This window comes from Vanessa tameamea, chromosome 3 (genome assembly GCF_037043105.1).
Source record: "Vanessa tameamea isolate UH-Manoa-2023 chromosome 3, ilVanTame1 primary haplotype, whole genome shotgun sequence".
Classification (NCBI taxonomy): domain Eukaryota; kingdom Metazoa; phylum Arthropoda; class Insecta; order Lepidoptera; family Nymphalidae; genus Vanessa; species Vanessa tameamea.
Window position 1 is genome coordinate 10,103,623 of NC_087311.1, and position 18,519 is coordinate 10,122,141.

General features: G+C 30.2%; 1 protein-coding gene across 1 annotated transcript in view; it reads right to left on the reverse strand.

Moving 5' to 3' along the window:
• Positions 1–17,997, reverse strand: part of LOC113397351 (uncharacterized) — a 33,947-nt gene extending 15,950 nt beyond the window's left edge. The window contains exons 1-7 of the mRNA XM_026635653.2: positions 17,547–17,997; positions 15,975–16,207; positions 15,397–15,585; positions 14,292–14,455; positions 13,807–13,906; positions 12,952–13,127; positions 3,477–3,647 (exon numbers count right to left, since the gene is read on the reverse strand). Coding sequence (XP_026491438.2) covers positions 3,477–3,647; positions 12,952–13,127; positions 13,807–13,906; positions 14,292–14,455; positions 15,397–15,585; positions 15,975–16,207; positions 17,547–17,706 — 1,193 coding nt within the window. The 5' untranslated portion in view covers positions 17,707–17,997. The remainder of the gene's footprint in view (positions 1–3,476; positions 3,648–12,951; positions 13,128–13,806; positions 13,907–14,291; positions 14,456–15,396; positions 15,586–15,974; positions 16,208–17,546) is intronic.
• Between the last annotated feature and the right edge of the window lie 522 nt (positions 17,998–18,519).

Here is an 18,519-nt window from a genome sequence, read left to right on the forward strand (position 1 = left end):
GGGTAACTAAAGTTCGGAGTTCAGTTTACAATCATCGTACTATTGGACTTCATTATTATACACACAATAATAAATAGTTACTCAATCAAGCTTATGTCGCATTATACCTATAAATGCATAAAGCGGTGTATATTTTGATGACTAGACTATAATAGTAATTAATTGATTATACCTACTTGAACTCTATATCAGACTCCACGAAAGACCTTTTTTTAGTAGATACAGCTTTGTGGGGAAACAATATATAACATATAACCAGGACCGGATTCACCATTTCGGAACCCGTAGGCCCTATAGACCTAGAACCTTTTCTAATTTCCTGAAATATTTTTTCTAACACAAAGCAATTTAAGTCATTACTACGTTGTTTTTTTTAGTATATTACTGAGATTCGCCAATATCCTATAACAAATAAGATAAATATCCAGCCGATGCAGGTCCCAATTGTATACAATTGCTTATACATACTGCCTAACGGATAATCATTTATATACTGATCAATGAGTCCTCAAATATAAAAGAAGCAAATTAACTTAATTCCACTTATTATATGATAATAAAGATATAATTTATATTGTATATAATATACAAAATAATAAGCGTTTACAAAGATTTGTCCATATTAAGCGTTCGGTGGGAAATTATATTTAGTTGATCTACAAAATTATTAATACTATAATATTCAATATTTTTATAACTGTACAATTTTATATCATTGAAGACATTGTCGATTTTCCCAACAAGTTCAAACATACAATTTAACTGTTAATATATTGTGTAAATAATAATTATTTTATCAACGGAATTCCATGTAACGAAGACCTGGGAAATAGGACGTTTGGATAAGGGCGAAACGTTATCGGGCCTCCAATTGTTATGTTAAATGAATTTCTGAATCCTATCTTAATTAGTTGCGAATTTATTTATATGATTTATTTTACATGTTGTATTTTGATTAAAGTCACATTAAAAGAGGTCGGGAATTTCTTTAAGAATTTGTATCAGGGACATAAACTTGAATATCATTGGTTTAAATTGCTATTTCAACCAATGCTATAGGAGAAATCCATTAGAATCCGGGTACAGATAAATCAAGTACGTTCCGGAGTGGTCACAACAAAGTTGTTGACACTTTCTGGATTAATTGATACCTACATTCATGCCAATAAACTTTATATAGACGAGATAAGATTTATAATTAAAAGTCAAATATGTTACCACGCTAGACCACGCAATTTGGACTTCGTTCCGGTTACTATTGATATGATTGGTAATGTGATAAATATAATCAAAACTATTTCAGTTTCATTGTTCTAGATATGTTTTTAAACGGCTTCAATAAAAGGAGCTGGAGACTGACACCAATGTATGAATTTCATGAATATTATTTTATTTTTAAACGTAACATTTACTATAATAGTTATCATATTAGTCATTACGATGATGTCGATCTGAACCAAGGCGGTCAATCTCAAGGGGGACTAACCAACTACGCAGGACATATAACGAACAAGTGCGTGCGAGGTGCTCTCTCTATTCCCTCACTCTCATAATACGATGGGAAACCTAATTCGACCGAACCGAAAAGAGTTCAGGCGCTGGATCAACGACTTTACGTGCTTTCCGTAGCGCGGTAGTGTATACACTTCCAACTTCCATGCTTTACTGAGAATTTTTCCAATAGAAAAACCCAATAACTTTATATCGGCTTGATAAAGTTCCTCGATAAAAAGGACCTCGGGATAAACAGCCATATATCTGGCCACTAGATCAACGAAACAGTCAAGTACGGCATATTACATATTTATAGAGATTTGTAAAAATTCCTTCCTTTCTTCTTCTTCCTTACTTTACAGTAAGCTACGTAAACGCTGACGTTCCTCACATCCTAATAAGATTTAAAAATATAATCCTATTTCATTGATTATATACAGGTACATATTCATATAATAAATTATATATAGATCATTATCTTTCATGTGTTGAAATATTTTAACTAGCAACTTCATTACCATATGTAATACGTATTTTACCAATTTTTTTAATATTCAGATTTTTTAATTAATGGTGAAACATATCTAAAATAAGAAAACTTCGAAGTACAATAAAGTCGATTAACAAGAATTCAAAATATGATTTTAGAAGATAAGATTGTCGGATCGAAATTTTAATCACATATCAAGCATTTAAAAGTTATCCTGTTCAAAAACCAATCACAAAAGATAATGTCTGCAGTTAAGCATTGATAAGTTCCAGCGAATGAAGGTCATGCATTGATAAGATTAAAAAAAATAGAAGATGTTAGGATAATGAGGAACGTGCGTCAGAATGTTGAGACTTAAATACTAAAACCACAAACCCCTTTTCGAATTATTTTTAATCTTTGATTTCTATTACTTTTTAATTTGTGTGTTTTCGAATCTGCATCACATGCTTTACCAGTAAAAGCCATTAAATTTGTTTGCATGTTAAAACTCTTTTTTTTTATATTATTTCTTGTATTGTATTTTATCGCTTTTATATTAAAATTCTTAACACGCTGATCAAATGGAACATTTAAACATTTGGGTTTTGAGAAACCTAGTTTTCTACGATTTGCGAAGATATCGAGTATATGTATATTACATGACTTATTTCACTCTTAGGGGTGGATTTTTTGTTAAATGTTGGTCCTTTTTTTGAGTTGAAATATATCCGACGAATAAAAAATAATTATCAAAATCGGTTCATGATCGAAGCTATCGAGGAACATACATAGAAAAAAGGTCAATTGATAACCTCCTTATTTTAGTCACGTAAAACCGCATATTAGCACCTTTTAAAAATAAACGAACAAACAATATAGTTACATGAAATAGAGGAAACAATCGGACGTTCTTAAAATAATCGATTCATTTTTAATTTCCATGACTATTGCGTGTAAGTTAATAAAACCTCATTACAGTATGTACATAAAATATATATAGGTATATATTAGGGGCTGTAACAGCTGCAACAGGCAAGAGATGCAACAGCTTAGATGGTAATACTGAATAAAAAGAATGACTAATGCAAATATAAGGCAGAGATAACCAATAAACTTTTAGTCTATGTAGTTGACATACTTTTTAGGGTTCCGTAACCAAAGGGTAAAAACGGGACTATTACTAAGACCTTGACGTCTATCCGTGACGGACAGACGGCTGTCCGTCACCAGGCTGTAGGCAGGCAGGCTGCGCAAGAACCGCGATAGCTAGACAGTTGAAATTTTCACAAATTATGTATCTCTGTTGCCGGTATAACAACAAATACTAACATTAAAATAAAATATATATTTAAGTGGGCCTTCTATATAAAAAACGCCAACATTTTTTTTTGCCTATTTTTGCGCGATATCAATAAATGTGTGTACCTACTGTTGTTTACCTAGTCAATTGTACGGAACCCTTTGTGTGCGAGTCCGACTCGCACTTAGCCGGTATTTACAAAACACTTACCTTCTATCAAGGCGATGATGTTCATCTCGATGATCCATAGTCAACTTGTAATAGATACGCGCAGCTTCAGAGCGATCGTGGGCGGAATACAGGAACCCGTGCAGTTGACGTACAAGCTCCCAACTTAGACGCCACAGAGACTTGCTCATCTTCGGAGTGCAGGAGACGAACCTGAAAACAATACTTCTTACAGATTTCTACAAGTAACAAGAGAGTCAGTAAATATGTGCAAATATTTTAAGTTCAGTAATTATGATCATCAATGGGTGGCAAGTTCATACTAATGGACCAACAAAAATATTTATTGAACATTATAATTGTATTTAGATAATAAATACTAGTTTCGTCATTTTCCTAGCTAAAAAAACGTAAGAGGAATCAATTTATATATTGTACGGTATATGATTGTTTCAATATTTTCTTTGAGAAAAGGGTATAAGTCACATAGATTTAAATTCCATTTTACTTGCTATGTTTTGGTTTAGTTTTATTGATTGTTCACCTTTTTACAAATATATACATACAATTACATTATTCACAAGTTAGTGATATATATACCTTGTGTTTATTATTTGTGTCCAGTTGCGAACAAAACAAACAGCTATGATATATCAAATAACTTCATACATAGCATTGCATAGAAGATAAGAATCCAAATAACATATAATTGACATACAAATCACATACACAATGTTATCAAACTGTATGCAGGGCGCATGTTCTTCTAAGGAATGTATGATATTGCAATTAGCAATTTGTAATAACTTAATGAGTATTTTTTATTAGTTGTTAAACATATACTCCGAACAGCTAGGAGATGATGAAACTGGTGTGTATAAGCGTAGAACCGGTCAGACTTCACATCCGATTGACGAGACGTTTTCTACAAGTGTTGTAAATTTAAAAGAGAAAGTTGCGTTTTACTCGTGTGGACATAAAATAATGCAAATAGATTAAAATGTCGTATATATTTTGATATTTAAAGCAGCACGCATTGCTTGCAGAAAAGACAATTGTCGCATATGTATAAAAATAATAATTTCAGGACAATAATATAGGTTCATTCCAGACATTGTACTTATATCTGATATTATACTGGACAAGATAGTATGTCCAAAATATAGGTGCAAAATATATTTCCTTCACTCCTTAATTCAAGAGAATAACAATTGAACACGAGCGGGAAATATTAGGCGCATATTAGGCGTATTAGAATATTTACGTGATTGTAATACTGCGATCCTTCTAAATCCGATCTGCTACTGAGATAATTTATGAACGCAACCAAGTCTTATTGGATAGAACATGGGGACTTATAAGCTAGATACATTAGTAAAGGCACCCATAAAGTACAGACCGTTAAACGTTGCATTACAATTATAAATAATAATTGGTAGAAATTGGAAGTAATTTCAATATGAATTGTGGATTTTATAATTCTCGATGATACGAGACTATGTCTTTGACGGCTGCTGTTGTGTTACATGCTTATATATTATAATTTAAGTAAAATATTGGTGTATCTTTTTTTTGTAATCAAAAATTATTTTCTAAATCTCGTTACGTTTTATATCTGTTATCAAACTTTATCGTTTTTATCAATAAATTATTTGTTAATTAACATTTTAATTTATAGTTTTCATTAATGCTAAACTTTAAAGTTTTTCCAAACATAATTAGTAAAAGTTTTAATAAAAACAAAAACAAGGTATTACGCGCCGTTACGCTCAATATAAAATCCTCCTCCTGCCAGGTCCAACTAGAATTAAGAAATATACATGATCTATGGCGTCAGTAGAAAATAAATATCAAAATCGTTCAAAAATAACGAACACTATAATTTTATATATAAAGATTTAGTTAATATCTATTGCCAGAAATAAATTAAATGGTTATATTTATTGTCCTAACAAATAATTAAAACATCAAGGTCATCAAGTCAATAGCGCAATGGCTTAAGGGCTGCCTAGCGAAGTAAAATGTCGTAGATCCTAAACCCTTAGAAAATTGTCGTCCTCACTACTAACACAAGTTTTAAGCTTGAAGGGTTGAAAAGGAATATTTGTAATTCTTTATAATGGGACATTATTTAACAAAGAAAACAATTATTATTATTACTGTAATTTTCATATTATTCATTTATCTACTGTTCGGTTGCAACACACACATATCAATAAATAAAATTTCAAAATTTGGATCCAACCAGTGTTCTACGTGTCTTCTCCATAATACGTGACTTTGGCAGAATCTTTTACTAACACAGATACACACTACAATAAAAGAAAAAAAAAGGTCCTTTAGCACAACTTTAAAAAAATTATAGAACTTTAAGTATTTTATTAAATAGGCTCTTATATGTATAAACACTTGCAAATCATCATTTTGCGAGTTTATGATATTAATCAAACCAAAAACCAGCATCAAATTGGAATTGGATTTCGTAAAAAATTAAGCATCTTAATATTAATTTAAAATGAAACCTATATTCTAAATCTATATTCTGCGAACAATAATATCAGGCACATAATACACAAACATTCGTTTGTCGGCTTGAAATGACTATGAACTTTATTTTTATTAGATTAAACATAATATTATTTATTTAAAATAAAAATAATATTTATTTGTTATAATAAAACAGGAAATCCTTAAGGCATCGGATACGTTATCATATTATGTTACTAGGATTTTATTGTGGTTATATTATGATATCGGTTGTGTCCGAGGTCGCGATATTATCGTTTAATATTTTAAATAATAAAACAAATTCGTCTTACATAACAATTACATATTATTAACAAAAATTGACTTTTACGAACAGATAACAAGGAAATGGATTAGTTTTTATAATATTTATTTCATGGACACATAATATGATAATACCTATACTTTTGGAAACCTAATAGGCTTGTAACAGAAAATGTTGAAAATAACTCACTGAGCAGATACCAACTTTTTTAATAATTTATTTCTTTCTATTATTATTAGTATTTATTTCTTATTTTTTGCAAATTGCAATTCATTTGTTTTTTTTAATTATGGCACATCTAATAGTAAGTAGTCAATCCCGCCCATATACATTGGCAGTGCAAGAAATTTTAACACAGTTAATGCACCAATCAATCAATCGTGGGAACTAAGATGCTATATCGGATATCGGTATACCGTAATACAACAATACTGCTGCTGTTTGGCGGTAGAATAACTAAATGGCAGGTAACTTACCCGATAGGGCTTGCACAAAGGCAGTTCTACTTCTACTAAGGCAGTTAATTTAAAGTGATGTATATATGTATTACTTTAACTTAACTGTCAAACCAAGGCCCTTCTTAATCCAGGGTGCAGACCTGAAGTAAGACGGGCCCGGGTACAAAAATACCCGATTATTCGGGGGTCGCCTTGACGATAAACAGCAACTCTTGGTCCATAGATGAGGCGTCCCAGAAGGTATCTTATTTATTTTTTATGGACGAGGGAGATCGACTTATTGCACCCGGGTGCTTGTTATGCTTACTCGACTGATCGAACAGGTTACAAGTCACGCAGACGATTCAAACACAAGAAACAAATGGCGAAACTAAAGCACCCCTAATGTCACCCGACACGCACGCGTATGATCCTAACTGTCGTTGCTCATATTAAGCATTTAAATGTTCAGCTTTACAAAGCATTACCCCATACCACCACCAAGTAACGCAAAAACGTGAACTAACCTAGTCATAATGTTGTTGTGACGGATACATCTCCTCCTACGAATGTGAATATTCCCCATCACAGCGTATTGTACCGCGTGCTTCTCTATTTTATCACCGACATAACTAAAAAAGCGATGAAATGGTGATTATAGTCTGAAATTTAGCGTGTATTATATCTTGTCAAGCAATAGATAGACGATAGAAAAAGTAGCGTGCGTAAAGAAGTATATGTGCAAGTAAATTTAAAAATGAATACGAAGAAGGATTTCAAGAAGTCAGTTTATGAAATCTGAATAAAAGCACCAATAAAATGTTGTAAAGACATTCAGTCAATCCGTTAACTGATTTAATTAGCGATTGAAATTTAAAAGGAATATTTAAGTTCGAAAGTAACGTTAATCTATTTATTTATTTTTGTTTTTGAAGTAAAAATTAAAAAGAAAATAATTTTGTTTAGGGAATATGTGCACGTGTCAAGAACGGTTGCAGCGAAAGACTGGCCCATATTTATTAAATTAAATTTTATTGCAAAAAAACTTATGAAAAATTTATAAGCATAATATTATGAATAAAATTATAAAACAAATGAAAGTCTTGTTATCTTTTTGGCAAACCAATTGATTATATTTGAGACTCTTAGAAGAAATTCAAACTATTCTGTAAAAAGAAACTCGGAAACTAACAGAACATGATATACTATAATGATATATATCATGATATATATATATATATAAATGAATACGTATCAAAATGGCGTTTCACCGTAAGTCGATTTCCAACATTTCATGAGTGAGATACGAAGTGAATTCTTACTGTATCGCACAGTTGCGACTATCTCTGGATAACATGTTTGCTTTCACTCTTACTTGCTTCGAATTGTCTATTTTACAATACAATTTTTTGGGGGTTATACATAATTTCAATAGAGAGTTCATAAAATATATCAAATCGAAATGCCTACTGCTAATTTAGAATACAAAACTTGCGAAATATTTCGCAAATTATACACAGGGAATTAATAATTACAAATTTCTTGACCATGCATTACATTCAAGAAGAAAAACACACTTAACCAAATCCTGCAGATACATGTCATAGGGGCTAAATAGGTCAGGTTCAATAACTCATTATTCCTTTTCAACATAATATACATAGGTGGTATCGAACAAATTTCGTAAACAAAGGACCATGACATGATTTCCTGTTACTTTTATTATTCTGACATAGTAAATACATATGTAACTCGAACCAATTTGACAATAGTTGACGTAACGATGTTATTTGGAAATATCATTATAGAGATACGTATGATAAAACTAACAGACTTTGGAATTTTAAAGGTTTACCTTTATAAATATGTATTTATTTTTTGCAATACCGACGTTTTGACGATTAAAAGATCACCTACATAACTTTAAAAAAATTTACTAAAAAAACACATAATGATGATTGCAAGATTTAATTTATCGATGAAAAAATGCGTTGTCACTTTTACAAACAACAAATAATTTGATTTTGGACGTTAGTAAAACAAAATGATTTTTATTTACTGCACCAAATGTTAAACGACATTGCTTTTAGTGGACAGTAGACTCAACTCTCCAAGGTACCCGATTATGAAGGTTAGACAGTTGACTGACATTAGATGCTCGATAAGGATATTTTAAATACTTTCATAGTATAATTTCCTATGGTATATTACTTTGAGGTAATGCTGCTGACATAGAAATTCATTAGAGACTATATTCATTCATCAAAAAAGAGCAGTGACGTCTATTTACAATCCCAGAGATCGAAATCCTCTAAACAAAATTGGTATTCTCACGGCGGCATCACAATATATACACAGCAATATTATTTATATCCATAATAATATTTATAGGAACAGTGAAAAACATCGTATAAACCGGAGAAGTAGAGGGAAACCTGGTTTCCGTCTCCGAAATGTCAATTCATATTTCCATGGGCAAGATGTTTGCTTCTATAACAGAATTCCTCAAATACTTTTAAAACTTCATTTAATAAGGCGTATTACGATACGATATATAGGATATATTCTTTATCGAGTAATACAGATGATAAATATGCATGGAGTTAGTATTCGTTGATTTCCACGCGGGATAATTAATAATTAACTTGTTATATTTAACAATTTATATGTGACTGATTTTCGTAAAAGAGAAAATACTGAGTTTTTTGCCGGTTCTTCTCGGTAACATCTACATCCCAAAACCGGTGGTAGCTTTAAATTGAGTATAATCATGCAAAATGACTGTAAAATGAATGATTCATAAGTGATCACTAGAACTTACTTGAATAAGTACATTTTGATTTGATATTTTTAATTTGGAGAAAAACTATGTGTATATACAAGATATACCCAAGGGAACAGTCAAAGGTAACTTATAGACTATTCCAATCGAAGAGATAATAAAGAATAACAAAACTGAAGATTTTCGTATACAATGCAATTTGCTAATAGATCAGCTATACTGTACACTACTGAAAGTTCTTTGTTAATACGTATTTATTTATAATACAACACTATTCCATTTCACTACACACATCCAATTGTACTTCCAAAATTCCGATAACACACAACAAAGCATCAATATACGCCAATCTATATCATACATACATATATAATATTCAAGCTCGATCAATGAAATCGCGTCAAATCGATGTCAAACGTTGTTTATTTGGCTTTTGTCCTCCGGTAGTTGGAATAAGCTTTAGACTAATTAAATTTATGTAACCTTATGTAAACTATTTTAATTAATTTATCGATATAACTACGTTAATCTCTCGTGTATTTACAGTCTGTAGTAAAATGTTCCTGTCAACAAAGTGTCACAGAGCAAATTTGAATCGAATCAAAAACACATTTATAACATCATTGATATAAATGTATATAATTTGATATGAACGATACCGTAACTACTGAGATAATGGTCACGCGTGTTTTCGATTTTTAAATAATACTTTTAATAATACATTATGATATACTAACATAGGTGTCAGGTATTTAAAGTTTTAGAATATATTCCTTTGCCAAATTTCATTTAAATCCGTTCAGCAGTTTTGGCGTGTTTGAGTTGCATCCGTGTATCCAAAGTTTTTCATTTATAATATTAGTAAAATTATTATTTTACGTGATAACTTTTTGTATCGAACCTACCTATTGCCTACTTTTCTAGAAAAGATACCATCATATTAAGTTGCTATAATGGGTTTATCGCAATGAAAATCTCCCTAATTCAGCCATGTTGCTTCAAACGATAAAATAGTAAACAAAGAGAACCATCATATTAAATATCTCTTAATCATGATATCAACATGCACACATACGTAATTAAAACCTAGCGTAATAGAGGCAATTGACTAATGTCAGGACGTAGCGCAATCATAACGCACACATAAATAAAACAATTGACCAATTGTATGACACCATGCAATCATTAATAATGTGGTCATTAAATAGTAAATCAAGAAACAGCCAGTCATATAAAGACTCTTCTAAAAAATATTTCACCAAGAAGCATTTATGTTCTAACATACCTACATTACTTTTTAATATATTTATTCTTATTATAGCCTAACAGTTGATGTTGAGTGAATATTTTTTTCGTTTTTCTATAATTTAAGACCGTATTGATAAACAATAGAGCGCTGATAAATGATCATACAGCCTTATATAATATCTTTTTGATATTAATTAAATTGTAAAATTTTTGAATGCTTGGTATTCAATTATTCACCGTATGCTGTACAATTAAATACATCGTGCATTTTTTTTTCGGTAAATTGACTATAAATATACATAGATAAGATAAAACAAACCTGAAATTTTAAACTATAGATATGTTCCATACTAAATGATACAAACGCTATAGGAATTAAATTAAATCGTTTAAATAAATTAAAATAATAAATCACTTAAAGCCAATATAATTCATTGACCACACCAACGTACACATTTAATTCAATAAAGTATAAGTTGAAGTTGCATCTACTGCAGAACACCATCCCCAAACCAATTTTTCTTTTCGATTTTCTATTTCGAATATCTATATGATAATTATGTAAAAAGTAACCCATCAGACTTCAATTAGTAGTTTTTAGAGCACTTAGGGGACGTGACGGGACGTGACAGGGACGTGACGGGGACGTGACGGGATATCGAGACTAAATAAGTTCAGTGGTAAAAGTTATTAACGCATTCGTGTATGATTATTTAGATTATCCATCCGAATTCAAAATTGATCCACTTAAAGTATACATCTTTATAAGTTACAGAAGTTACTCATTAAAAATTGGTTCAACTAAACCAATAAATTTTTAATACCTACTTAAGTAAGTTTCATCACAAATTCACTTTTCTCTTTAATCGACAAATATTTTAAGTAATCTAGTTAAAAGTCCCAGTAACTCAAATAGAGCTTGTCTATCAGTTAACAACTAATAAATAAAAGTACATATCATCTTCATTTTTATATTTCCGTAGATTTTTCTAGAAACCATGACAGCTGCGCGATACCATTACATCGTACGTAATACGTCCAAGGTCAATATTATTACACCGATGCGATATTATTTTGTTCATATCGCAGAATGTTATTTGAACAACTTACTACTTATTTTCCAATTCTCAGTCTCTTTAATGTTACATGTGAGAACTGTTATTGGCCTAATAGTTATTAAGTATTTGTTATTTTTGTTTATCAACGGCTGTATGTTCTCCAATTAAATAAATGAATATATAAATTAGTCTTTCTTAGAATAAAAATATGTTGCATACTATTATATAATATTGATTAATCATTATATTCAAGTACTGAACACACAATATTCCCTTCCTTTTTATTCCCTAACGGAGTGTAGCCTATGTCCTTCTCCGAGACTCAAACTATCTCCATACCAAATTCGATCTAAATTGGTGTAGCATGAAGAGTTCGTTTCGCATTTTCAATATTAGTATAGATAATACTGATATTTATACCTATTGTACAATACCTATTGTATTGTAATTAACGTTATAGGTAGGTAGCATTTTGATTTGTTGATTTTTTAAAGGTCAAATGTTCCACCCGATTGGTGCTGTATGAAATATTAATAATCGGGAACTATAAAGGTATGTCTCTTGTGCGTGTAGTAGCAGTAGGTTCAAATCGTTACAAAACTACACTAAAACAGGTGGTACCCAGGCGGGTACCCTACGAACTACCACTACGAAAAAATATATATATATATACCATTGTAGATTCGTTTCTCATTTGGAATTCCATAAATTATATATATCAGTGTCATTTCTTAACACGTGTATCTATGTTGTAATTTTAATGTTTTACATTGAAATTACATACATAATTTGATTTGCATTTATATAACAATTTGTCCTAATTTATATGTTTAAAAGTGAATACAAAATTTGACCCTAGTGTAAATATTTCTTGAATAGTGCACACAATATGAGAATCATACTCCTTTTAAATAATAAAAAATAATTTTCCATATTCAATTTATAAAGACTCATTGATGATACGTTAATGATCAACACTTATATATATATATAAATATTAATTAGTCCAGATCTAAAAACCCACGAAGAAAACCAAGAGAAGTTATCATGCTAATTGGACTTACTTTGAACTTGAAGAACATACAATTGCGCGTGATCCGTGTCAAGGCAAGAGCTATGAACGGAAAACAAGACGGTCATGTCGACTCCTTAAACTATACGCACTTGTAATTATATAGGTTTAATCGTAAAATCCACTCACTTGGTGATTGTAGCGTACATAACATCGACGGGCACTCGGTAAGGCAGCGTCAGCAGAGAAACGCAACGCATTCCTCTCTGTTTCATTACCCAGTTGACGATGCCGTTGTTAGCAGTCTCGATAGCGTTTTGGAATATCGTCGTTACCGTGTCCGGGAGATCATCTACGAGGGCATCCTAAAAAAAAAGCCTTTAATTGCGTTTATATTCAATGGCGACGTATTTCTCCGAGAAAACAAAATTTAAGTTGTTTTTTTTTTTTTTAGTTTTGATCATTTTCGAAACGCACCTTGAATTCTTCGCGATAAATAATCAAATCAAAATTCAAAAAAACAATTAAGAAAGATTTCAAGAAGAATTATAATTTCATCCAAAATGTGGTTCGACTATTAAAATAAAGTAATTTATAAACAACAACAAACGCGCATGTGATAGCTCGTTTACACGACCATTGTCAATAAAATGTACGAGTAAATAAAGATTAATTGTGATCACTACAATTGCTTAATCTTTATTTATTTTAAATGTAACGTGAGGTATTAATAGTAGTCCAATAGTAATGTTTATATATTGTTATTATTACTGATTGTATTGTTTATGTTAAGTTACGTCTGGAATGAATATTTTCATAAATTCGAATACCAAAAAGTTTTATTTCAGGGGTATTCTTCCTGGCCGAATTAAGTGTAAAAAAAAATAGATTTGCTTAACAAAAAAAAAAAACTTTTACTCGAAATATCAAGATTTGTGAATGTCATCATATAAGCTAGCTATTACACTAAAGTAGATAAATTTTCATGCTTAATTAGTTAATAACTTGATTTTAAAACTAAGCTTAATTTGTTACAAATTTTACCTGTCTGTGCGCCTTGCACTCTTCGCATTCGGGGTCGTATTCGTGTGGAGTGTCATCTAGAACATCTTGTAACTGGTATGTGGACTGCACTGCTAGACATCTAGGACAATATATTGTTGCATGAATATACTTGAATGTATTAAAATATAGTTACGAAATATAGACAACTATAGCACAATTGATATGTTGTTCAAAATAATTGAAGTAGGTGAAGAGTTTATTAGGTTCGATTAACAACTTTATATTATGTATAGAAGCACCGCGCGGTTACACTCGTTTTAAGCTCTCCTTCCTTCCTCAACAATTGGGCTAGCAAATAAAAAAAACGGAGTAGTTCCAAACAAACAAAATATTCAGATTTATTATATTAGTATTAATATATATATGTAATTAAGTGAAGATGTTAATGTATCTTTTAACACTCTAACATCAATACAATAAACGTAAAACACTATTATAATAATTTGTATGTCTAATACACTCACCTAGTACAAGATATCATATTATTTCTGTGCAAGAAACGGAGAGCGTCATCAAATCCCTGTTTGCACATGTTGCTGAGAACCTCAGCGTTCGGTGGAAATAGAATTCTAGCGAAGCGATTCATGTTCTGCTTCGACAACTCGATACTGGTATTTGCTAAATTTACCTAAACCACAAACATAATTAAATAAAAAAATAGAAACGACATAAAGTATTGGTAGCTACTGATTTGAAAAAACAAGGAAAGTATGCTTTATTGATGTGTTGTAACAAACTAATTAATAAGTAAATTCTGATTCATCAATTAGCAATATATTTTGTTTCCATATCGATTTCCTTTTTTCGTTGCAAAGGTTACGCCCGTATAACATAACTACTTAGTAAAACTATCTATGAAGGTCTTCTATGCAGTTAGGTCATGATAATCACGCTGCGATCATGTACCTTATATAAATGGCAAACTATGCCATTAAGTTTACGTTTACTAGTCTATGATTTCAAACATTTATATTACATTTTGTAGTTACCTAATATTAACTTGTTATATAAGGAAATTAATGAACCAATTTAATCTAAACTACATTTGTATATAAGCCTAACTCACTATTAGTAACCTGTTTCTTTTATATATGTCACAGCCAACTGATTAAAGCCATTTGCCATTCCACATTACTAAACGGCGCCGTTTAACCAGCGGCCTGAATTACATAAGCCTTTTTGTTCATAGAAACCTTTTCTCCTCCTTTCTGAACAGAAGATGAATTGAATGACGTCATTCAAGCAAACAGTTGAACGGTACCCTTTATTGAAGTGGCTAGGCCTTCCATTAAATGGCTTATTTTACCAGCTGACTGCGCCATATAAATATACATATTTAAATTACAATTTAATTCGTACAAAACATGAACACAGAGCAGCATTTTATTAATACTTTAATCTATTATACTGCTACTGCTGCTGCTGGCTAAATTTTAAACATACAAAATGTAATTTAAGTAAAAACAGTTTACGTTTAATCAGAAGAAATATTTGAATGTTTCTTTGAACTGTGCATAAAATTGTTTTTTTTTTTTACTTTAAAAATATTACTTAATTTTAAACACTTACGTGAAATAACTGTGAACTTAAGTCTCTGGGGCAGATATCACTCTCGCCACAGAAGGGGCTAACGGTAATCGTGTTTTCGTCTAATACAGGCAAATTATCACTAAATCCTCCATCCATGTATCTTATACCGTGAAACCGAGGCGGCAACATCCCGGAGAACACTGGGACGAAACATGACGCTAATAATGCCTGGCGAAGAGAAATCAGTAGTTTATGTATTTATAGTAAAGTAGGATTATAAAAAAACAATATTAGGCCTCAAACATATTTGATACCACGAAATAAGTATAAATTACTTAAGTAGGTTTAAGGATGGCGGGGAAGTTTCACAACCGAGATCTACAGGGCTCCAAGGTTTACAGCGCGTTTTTTTAGTTATTATTTAATATAAAACTATCAACCAAATCTCGATTCGCTCAGGTACCTAATACGAGTAGAAATATGAGAGGACTATGACGTGTTTACTTACGACGCCAATCAATTATAATATTTTTTAATAATTATCTCATTTTTTAAATGTAAGAGATTTAGTATAAAAGCCAAAATATAAAAATTTGTATTGTTGATTTAAAACTCACTTGTAATAAATCTTCTCTAGAAGGAAATTCAGATACAATTACATTCTGGCCATCGTAAACCCTTGTTAGGGAAATATGGAGTTTGCCACTGACAATCTTGTGAGCATCAAGAGGCAGGTACTTTTGCATTCCTTCCAGCAAAACATTTTGTATATTGAAGGAAGGACTAAACGGGCCGAGGGACCCTGCCCTCGCTTCTTCCACTACTCTCAGGACATCACTTGTAATTTCACCTAAAATAATGTAGGAACATTTGAAAACTGTTTACTCAATTTAAATAAGTAATAATGCTGGTTTATATATATTTTTATTGCTTAAAATTTCACAACCACATAATGAGTTTTAAGTTGATATTTGTAATTTTTTATATAAAAATCAGTTGATCTTATTAATAAACTGTTCATTGCTATATAACCCAAAAGTTATATTATAGAAATGTAGTTTTTATTGTTTCAAATAATTGTAAAGTATTCTTAAGTTAAGTATTAATAAAAAGGAAATGATGTAATTTTGTAAGTGCTGAATGTGAAAATCAACTGATAATTTTTATGAAATCGATAATTATGTTGAAAACTTTTATAGTTGGCCAGAAAACTAAGGAACATATTGTATATTATTATTTAAATTTAATAAAAGAAAACTTCTTAGATTGAGAAAATTGTCAAAATATACATTTATAAATTGCACAAAATAGTGTGTTCTTTTAAACAGACAAACCAGATTCCTTATCATGATATAAATTTTCAGTAGTATTTACAAATAATATCTACCACTATACAGTAAATATGCACAAAGGATACATCAATATTGATTTAATATGACCCAATAAATATCAAGGACAAAATTATATAGTATAGTGAAGCATTTGACTTGTATCTAGGTATTATTTCTCATTTTAAAAGGGTCATGTTTTATGTACCTTTACAATATAATATTTTGCAGTTAAGACTTTTTCTAAATTAAGTAATTCATGAGAGATAAGGAAATTTAATATGTACTTTTAAAATAAATAAATAAATTTTTGAAGTTTTAATCATTTAAAGATTTTATGAGTTAAAAAAAAAAATAATAATTTCTCAATAAGTATTTTGTAAACATTATTATGCTCAATTATGTTTGGTATTAATAACAAATAAATAATATTTTTATCCAAATTTCTAACAATTAGGCAAACTTTCTCTATACATAGATATTTAAAACATTATTTAGATCAGAGCATATATATTCACATAAGATTAATAGATTAAAAATATCCTAATATTTAATAAGTTTTCCTTTATAAAGAATAGCTAATTGCAAATGCAAGTAATTATATGCTACAGTGTACACTCATATACCCAAAAATAAATAAAAACATCATATCTAAATCATATTTTTAAATAAGCAATTAATCAAGAATAGATAACACAATTATGGATATTGACATCTCTATAATTTATTAGGAGTTAATCCCTTAATTTAGTTTTGTTTAATTAATTGAAAATTACAAGATACTTTATTTACAAATTTTCTTATTAATGAAAATTTAAGTTTGACTGTTTTCGAAGTATTTTCATCATTCTTTTAACTCACCTATAGGAAGTTCACAGAGCAAACAACATGCCGAGACAGCCCCAAAAGAGGCTCCCGAAATCTTGCCTAGAAGCAAATGCGGAGCATATTTTTTAAGACACACTGCAACTCCGACATGGTAAATACCAAGAAAACCACAACCGGCAAAAGATAAGTTCATTATTATTTACGCATCCAACGTAAATTAAAAAATTACACTATGAACTATGGTTCACTAGTCACTCGTACAATAAAACTTCAATTAAAACTGATATTTTATATCGTAAGAAAATCACAGGTATATTTAATATTAAAAAACAAATATAACGTATTGCACAGAAATAGTTAAAAGAACACGTCCGACGTGTTCCAAGTTCTAATATAAAATATAAATAAACAACAATTTTGTTTTACAATCCTAAATATCTATTATCTATATTAATTATAATATGACAGCTCACAGCACTCAGAAGTCAGAAGCAGAACGTATCAGTCACAGAGTACATAAACACTATACACTATCTATAGTTATCAGCAGCGTTTGACGTACATTGACAACATTAATTTTGCTAGAAGTAAGCGAGTGCCACCAGACTTGAAGTTTTTGTTGTTGAAATGTTGAGTAATTAAACTAAACCGAAAAAAATTGTTTGATGTGTATATATAGTTTTATAAATACCACATACTAAGCGTTTAAGTTGTCCTTAATAATTTTAATAATTTAGTATAATTATGTCATATCTAATAAATCATATTACCGAGAAGTAGCTTTGTAAATAAAAGGCGTTTCCCAAAATTATCGTACAACTTTATTTATTTTCTACACTTATGATTATTTTAATTATATTTTTAAACACGCATATATGACGGCTAAAGTTTCTGGAGTAAAGTTAAGTGATCAAATAGTTGCTTACTTTCTAAATAATTTCAAACCGTTTGATATCTTTGTCAAAACTTAATAATTATATACTCTCTGTATATGTCAATAATCTGT